Genomic DNA, 7,991 nt, shown 5'->3' with positions numbered 1-7,991 from the left:
ATCGAAAGGTGGTTTTTTTCTTTCCTATTTATTATTTATTATGAAATGATTGCATTTAGGAAAAAAAAAAAAACGAAAAAGAAGAGAAAACGAGTAAAAGTTTCTTTTTTTAGTTTTGAGAAATTTCAATCAAACTTTTCTTTAACCATTCACATCGCCTAGTTGTTGCGCTCGGTCCTCACTGAAAAGGTCTTCAAATTTGAAATGCTTCGATAGCGAGATTCTTTTAATTTTCGACCATTTCTCATATTTGATATTAAATAACACGAGAGCTGAATTGTTTAAAACCAAAATAAACAAATATTTGGTTAAAGCTTCTTTAATAACTGCCTACATATATTTCATATGAAAGATCGTTCGTGCATTCTTCGGAGAAGAATCTGAGCTAAAAGAAACTTCCCTTGTATCCTAATACGTGCATCAGCTCTCTGCGGTCGACTTTCAAAGCGGTTTCTTTATGACGATCCAATTAACTGTGTCGACCTTTGTCGAAAATGTGCGTTGATATTATGTTGCAAAAATTTATCGATGACGAGTATACTCGTCATATACATAGTATGCGTAATATGAAATAAGGTTATAATGGAATAACTTGATAAAACGACATACACACATTTTCGTGGCAAGAAAATTTGACAAGGACAGATGGACGGATCATGACGTACACATTATCCGTAACATAAACAGTTTACTGATTAAACTGGTCAGACACAGTTAACTGGTTAAATAGATTTAAACAAAGATTGAAACTTTCCACTGAAGACTTATAGCTTTACATCCCTGTTTTGCTGAATAAAAAAGTTTGTTTTTCTTGGTCCTTTTGGCTTTTAACTTAAAAAAACCTAAGGCAATGTAATAAAATAAAATGAGAAAATTTTCATTACAATTTTAGGCAAATGTCTATAAATGATGAATTAAGCAAAAATATGTAATGAAAGAAAATCAGGCTTTAGGCGTAAACGTCGTTAAATTGAATCTAATTAGAGGAAATCATTCCTTGGCAAACACTTATAAGCTGTTTTTTTAGATTTTCTGAAAGATTTGGAAAACAAATTATCAACACTTGAAAGTTTTTGAATCCATCTACATACGGAAGGGCAAGAAAACTCCGAGGATCGAATTGAAAAATTTCAAATTGCAAAAGTGTAAGATCTTGCTTAAGATGTTTTAGAGCCAGCCGTTTAGAGCCGTTTTAAAAAAAAAGCAAGTGGAATCACCTATATGGATAAATCGGTTAAGGGGGTGGACCAGCTCCGAAAGGAACTTGAGTTTTAGAGACAAAAGGCTTTCTTTAAGCCACATTGAATTAGGATTAGAGCCTAGACTGTCAGCCGGCTTATGGAAGGATTTACAGATCCACAATGTTTGGAAAACATTTGGGTTAAATTTGAGCGAAACCTCTTCGGGGCTTGTCAATCGACTAATTGAATCGTAATCACTTTTAGCTCTTAAAGGTATAAACCACTGTAAATATTTCAAAAAATCTAATTTTTCTAAAAAAAATTTTTTCCTTGAAATTTCGGAATTTTTTGTAAGTAAAATGTCTTGGACATAGCGACTGATATTGCTGTGCGCAGTCTTAATAACGGCATCACTATTCACTGTTATTCTAAATATCATTAAAGTTTTGAAGATGGATATTGGATATGGTTCCAATTTGACCATTTTTCCTTTGAAGGCGATGCAAATCTGATCAAGAAAGTTGAGCGGTCTCTGACAGATGCTGCAAAACAGGCCTCTGCAAAATAGGCCATCATTGAGAAAGGAGAAGGAGGACGAATATTTGAACTTTCGAAGGACAAGTTTATGGTCGCAGCCTAAACGAAAAAAAACCTAACTAAACTGAGTTTATTTCAAAACTCAGATTTTGCTCCAACAATTTACCTTTTCGTTTATTCGAACTTTCTACGGTATCTTAAAAAAGTCATGCTCTAGTGAAACATGTAGGATTTTTTCGACAAATTAATATTAATAATAAAATTAATATTTTCTGTCGAGTGAAAGAGTGTCCTCTTCTCTTTAGTCGAAAATTGCACTCAAATGCACGCCACTTACACAAAAATCAAATCCCACGTGCTTCACTGGATATAAGAATATGAATAAAATCTTCTTTTTTTTTTCAATGCAAATTTGGACCAGTTACGCTGCTTGCCGCATAGAGAACGCCAATGCCGAAACTGGTTTGCAAAATTTCATTTCAAGACTCGTTGAATGATGTCAAAATCAAAGGCATTAATTGTTGGAAACCGACGAAAAACAATTTGTGAAATCGATGGGGGACTAAATTTGTCGAAGTCGGCTGTAATGATCAATTTTTGAAGCGAATCATGACTGGGGTCGTGACAAGCTGTACTTGCAACAATGTTAAATGAATGGGATGACGGGGCAAAGAAGAAACGGGCAAGATATCAGAAATCCTATACTCGTCAAAAAAAAACGTTGAGATTGTGAATCGGAATCGAAGTGTACTTATCATCTATTGAATGATTGAACTGAACAGAAAACGTCAGAACTGAGATATCGAAAAGGAATAGTTTTGCACCAAGTCAGGGCTAGATGTCATATAAGTTCATTAGGTAATGCTAGGTCGGATGTACTACTACATCTACCATATTCCGTTGATCCAGTTTAATGTTTGTCCCGGTCACCATAAAACTTATTAGAGGACGTCAAAAATGAATTTGATCAGTTTTTTGCCAATAAACAAGAGACGTTTTATAAACGTGGAATCAGAGGCTACTGCGAGAAATATGGTTAAAATGAAGAATATATTGCCTTCCCTTTGGCAACGAAAGGAAACAACAACGCGGCTTATCAAACAATCTAAAAGATTTTGAACTAAAGCACGGTGGGATTTTCAATAAATTAATTTAAATTTTATTCATTAATTTAAATATTAATTTAATTTCAATATTAATAAAAGATTATTTCTTTTTGATGAGAAATTTGTCCTTTTCCAATTCCAATTCTCGTCAATTACATAAAGAAAGGACTGTTTAAGCTTTCCATCTCTTTGTAGTCGTTTACTTATTTAATTGTAGAGGTTAGATGATTTCTCTTTGGATTCAAATACGGATAAGCTGTACTAAACGAGCCTCTTACTGTATGGCCATAGATCTTTCTTTTTTAAAACTGAATGCGATAAGCTTAAATATTTTTCCGAAAAGGATCCTTCCATTAACTTTCCTTGTATTCAAAAAATACTATGAAAGAAAACGTTTGTTCCTAGGCCGTTACTATTGGTTCTTCGCTTTAATCAAAGAGTTGATAAACAAACTTCTTTTGCCTACATGTACTGGAAGCTGACAATTCCAAAAAGTATTCATAGAGAAGTTAGCTAAGCCTAGGAGTACCTTTAATTGTTTTCATGCATTCATAGGCTGGAAGGAAAATTTTTCCTATACAACAAGTTAACACTATTAGTTAGTTGTTCAGGCAAAACTGTAGCTTGCTTGCTTTTTGTCAAAAAAATTCTTTCACTTTAAGTGCTGAAGAGTTTATTTTCCAGGATCCTTAAGAAATCTTAATGATGACGTGTAAGTAAGTCGATAAGTCAATTTTTGAATATATAATGTTAATTTTTTTTTTTTTCGTTTTTCCGTTTTCTCATAAATTTTCGTTACACTCATATTCATAGATATATACGTCCATATTAATAAGTAATAATGAAATGTTTGATTTCATATTTTAATATTTTCTCCATTTAAGGGCGAAATTTCTTTTTTTCTTTTTTTTGTAGGTATATGTGTAAAATATGTTCATGAAAAGAGAAAAAATGAAATTCAATACAATTATTATGAATGTTTTTTATGTTTTTATGGTTTTAATTGTTGTTGGTCTTTTTTTCTTTTTAATATTTGTTTTATAAAACATGTACTCGTGTCGAATAAAAATTGAATTTAACTTTGTTGATTTAAATTTTCATCGGCTCCAGAAGTTGAAGTTGTCATAGATGCTGCTTGCGAACTCTATATATTAAAAAAAAAAAAATTATACAAATTAAAGCAAAACTATCTAAAAGTTAAGCAAACAAAAAAAAAAAAAAAACATTTTAAAATGACTTAAAAGAATGCACATACAATGAACTGAATAAAGGAAAAAATAGAAAAAAAAAAAACAGAATAATGATAAAAAAAAGAATACACGCAGCTTAGAATAAAGTCATCCAATCTTATATACTCTTATCTAAATATGTATGTACGTGTTTAAATTTATTTTGTATTAATTAATAATTCAAAGCGTATATTAAAATGAGCAGATCGCGTGTAGGCAAAAAAGCACTTACATGTCAATAGAATCTATTGAATTTATGAAAAAAGTTTGTATCCACCGCGCGAATGCATTGCAGCTTTTTTCATATTATTTGCAATTTTTAAGGTTTGCCTCACAATACAAATTGCACTTAACTCAACGATAAATGGGAATAACAAGTAAATCATAGTCCCCGTGAGGCGAATCGTTGCCACTGTCACCACTGTCAGCACTACCACTTGTCAAAAAGCTTGCTAAGCCAGTTATTAGGCTAGGAGTTCGCCAACAAGGAATTACTGTTATACACATATGAAAATCTAAGGTGGAATTTCTGTTAAAAATATCACATCATCAATCGAAGGTTACCACCTGGAGGGTAAAACTTAAAATTACTTCATGTCGCCATATTCAGTGTATTTTTAGAAATACCTTGAAGCTTCTAGCTTTTGCCACATTGTGCAGCCGTTCTCAAACTCTGTCTGTAAGCTTTAGCTTGAGCTTGTGTTTCTCATTCTATTTCATGGACAGAAATATTTCAACAAGACCGAAGGAAAGGACGATTATCATTAAGTCCAATCAGAACCTCTCGCTTCTCACGAATGTCTATAGTCATGCGTCCATAAAGTAAGACCAATATTCAAGTTAAATTGCGCAGGTTGTACAACGAATATCGGAAACATTTCTTTTCTGAATTGGTAGCAGCACTACGACAGACGTCTGTATCAAATTTCAAACCTTAAACGTCTTCAGTGTTTTAGCTGCGATTGCCTTTATACGACTCAAAAAGTATTTTTTCTGATTTTTTTTGTGATTTTGTTGAGCAAACAAGTTAACTTAAATTTTGTTAACTCAATAAATATTCTGCCGAGCATACGCTGAGGATGTTACAAAAGGTTTTTGGTGATAAGGCCGTGTCCCAAAAGAGTGTTTACAGATTATACAAAGACTTCCAAGGTGCCCGAGAATGTGTCGAGAGAGAGAAAGGCGCACCGAAAGGCCATCAATCTCTACCGATGAAACAAATCAAAGATTCCGTTCTTGAAGAACGGTGTTTAACAATCCGGGACTTTGCCGATGCCGACCAAAAACTCTCAATTACTTTGAAAAAGACTATTATGTTAAAATCTGTCAAGAGATTATTTCTGACTACCAGTTGGTCATGAAACACACTACTAAGAGAGCTTCAACTTGGTTCTATGCATACGACTTCGAAAGCCGCTCAAACATTAAATCTCGGTGGTGCTAATAGTTTTCTTCATTTACTGTGGTGCGTTGTACACTGTGTTTTCCTTCTGTCGGGCCAAACTTTTAACAAGGAATATTATTTGAGTGGTTGTGTGAAGGCCGGAATTGTGAAGAGATAGTCGTTCATTTCACACTTCGTTGGTCCTTCATGACCATTTCGCCTCATGTGACTTCTGGCCCTAAGCTCAAGAAACCGCTTCGGGGACGTGGTTTTGACGCGATTGAAGAAATATAAGCTGAATCGAAGAAAGCTTTGAACGCCATTGCGGAAATCGGAACGAAACAAATGTAGCTGAAGGGGATTACTTTGAAGGCGACGTGATAAGTTCGAAGTGATAAATAGACTTAAACAGAAGAGATTAAATAGGTCTAATATATTCGACATAGTAGTACTAGGGTTTCTGATTAGTAAATTTCCGATTGTTATAAGCGGAAGGACAAACATAGTATGCCTTTGCTTTCGATGGCGAGTGCTAAGGAAACATTGCAGTAAGAGAGTTGAAGCGTTGAAAAAGCCAGAGTACAAGACGTCTGTTAATCTTCTAATCGGCAAATTTTTTTCACATTATTTACGCATTTTTTAAAAGTGGTGAAGAGCAAATATTCGCATCAAGGCAAATATAATGGTTTTACTTGTTGTTCACTATCAATTATTGAAATGATTTTTGGTAAGAAACTTTTTTCTGCGTGGATTCATGTCTCGAATATCTTATACCTTAATAGTAATTATTAGGAATTTGCTTGAAGCTGAATACAATTTAATTCTATGTTTAGTCGCATATTTCCTTAATCTCTAAAGAAAATTATATTTTATTTTTCTAAAGATAAAACCATGTTATTTTTCAGTTCAGATATAGTATATATATATCAATATATATATATATATATATATATATGTATGCATGCATGTTGGAGGTATTTAGCTGTAAGTGTTAATGTTAACTTTTTTATAATTGAAATGAGAATCACTTGAAGCCAAAGTATAAGGAGAAATCAAGCAAAAAATCAAGCACAATTCAATTATTTTAATAATGACTTCGGTCTCTGCCTATGGAAAGGACTACGGAATTCATTGCGAGAGTTCTACTCGCGGAGATTTAGCATTTAAGCTTACCTTTCCTGTAGTTATTTTATTTCTAAAGCTAATGTTTCACCGCTTGGACTTTTAAGTGTAGCTGCACCTGTGTCTCAATTCATGTCTTCAAAAGGAGGATTTTCCGAAAGTGACAAAACTAAGGTATGCACAGTTTCCTCCGATGATGGAGTCATAAAGCGACGGAATAATGCTTGGCTTCTTGATATTTTCGAAACCACGCCCAATGGTTTGAGTTTAGAAGTAATGACTCGATTGATCGGAAAAGCCTCTCTGAAGCTTTTCTATAACAACTGGCCCCTGTATTCGATTTCAATTGATTTCTTTAAATAGAAAACGTTTTCCATATTATTGCAGCCTGCGCTACTCGTGGTACAAGGATATATATTAAATTTGGGCGTATGTGTGCAACATCCAGAAAGATATAAGTCAACCTTTCAATATACCAGGATCGATTTAATTTCGCTTGTCTTTCTACCTATCAGTCTTGTTTTCTTCAGTCCCTCCTCCAGCCGGAAAAGTTTTGAGCAGTTTGGATGAGGTTTGGTGCACTAAACTAAGCTGGACTGTCCGTCTGTCCGTTTGTTCGTCTAATGATCCATCTGCTATGGGTTCTTCTACTCAGGCTACAAGTCGTCGTATATTTTGAGCTATTGATGAAATTTGCTACACTGACGTGGAGATGAATCGAATCGGACCACTTTTTCGATCACTTTCCATATAACGTTTTATTTCGGAAAATCGTTGTAAGAATAATTGTAGAGTGATGTAGGGTATTTAATGGTGGCCCATGGCCCACCATAACGTTTTGGCTTGTTCGTTCATTTGTGCACTTTTTTTAGTAAAATTATTATAAAACTTTTGTGCCTATATTAAAATTATATTCTAAAAATATATTTGTAAATAAGCTTTCTGTTCTTATATTAGAAAATTTTCTATGAATAAATTTGGCTACACATACTCTTGCGTATATCATGGGAGATATATATGCTTCAATAGGATAAAATAAATATTTTCATAAAACTTTGTTAAGCGCTTTCGTTAAAAGCAGGAATAAATAAAAATAAGTCAGAGATGGATATCCGTTTCATACGATTGTACAAAGAAATAAATTATTTGGTGAAAAGGTACATAAGGTGAACAAATTTTTTTTTTTTTTTCTCTTTTGTAATAAGATGAGGTGAGGAGCGGTGTTTATGTGTCTTTGTTTCATATTTGGCTTATTATTATTTGCAATTCCTCGTGTTTGCGCAATTAAATCATTTGCAATTATTTCGATTATTGTGATTAAAGAGTGAATTAAATATCTCGGTACACACACAATCCGAATTACATAAACCGAATTCTAGATGAATGGTGGCTATTAAACGACCCTGCGTTGGCTATCATTCGTTATTTTCAT

At 33.4% G+C, this 7,991-nt stretch overlaps 1 protein-coding gene across 2 annotated transcripts in view; it reads right to left on the bottom strand.

Annotated features, from left to right (window-relative positions):
* Positions 1-6,448: 6,448 nt before the first annotated feature.
* Positions 6,449-7,991, bottom strand: part of LOC119638762 (microtubule-associated protein tau) — a 46,397-nt gene continuing 44,854 nt past the window's right edge. Inside the window, exon 9 of one of the 2 annotated variants that reach the window (XM_038035752.1) lies at positions 6,449-7,971. In XM_038035752.1, the coding sequence (XP_037891680.1) occupies positions 7,849-7,971 (123 nt within the window). In that variant the 3' untranslated portion in view covers positions 6,449-7,848. The remainder of the gene's footprint in view (positions 7,972-7,991) is intronic. The other variant, XM_038035751.1, reaches the window with a different exon arrangement.

The sequence above is a fragment of the Glossina fuscipes genome, unplaced genomic scaffold (assembly GCF_014805625.2).
Source record: "Glossina fuscipes isolate IAEA_lab_2018 unplaced genomic scaffold, Yale_Gfus_2 109, whole genome shotgun sequence".
NCBI classification, from domain to species: domain Eukaryota; kingdom Metazoa; phylum Arthropoda; class Insecta; order Diptera; family Glossinidae; genus Glossina; species Glossina fuscipes.
Note: the sequence above shows the minus strand (reverse complement) of the source record. Positions and strands in the feature narration are given on the sequence as shown.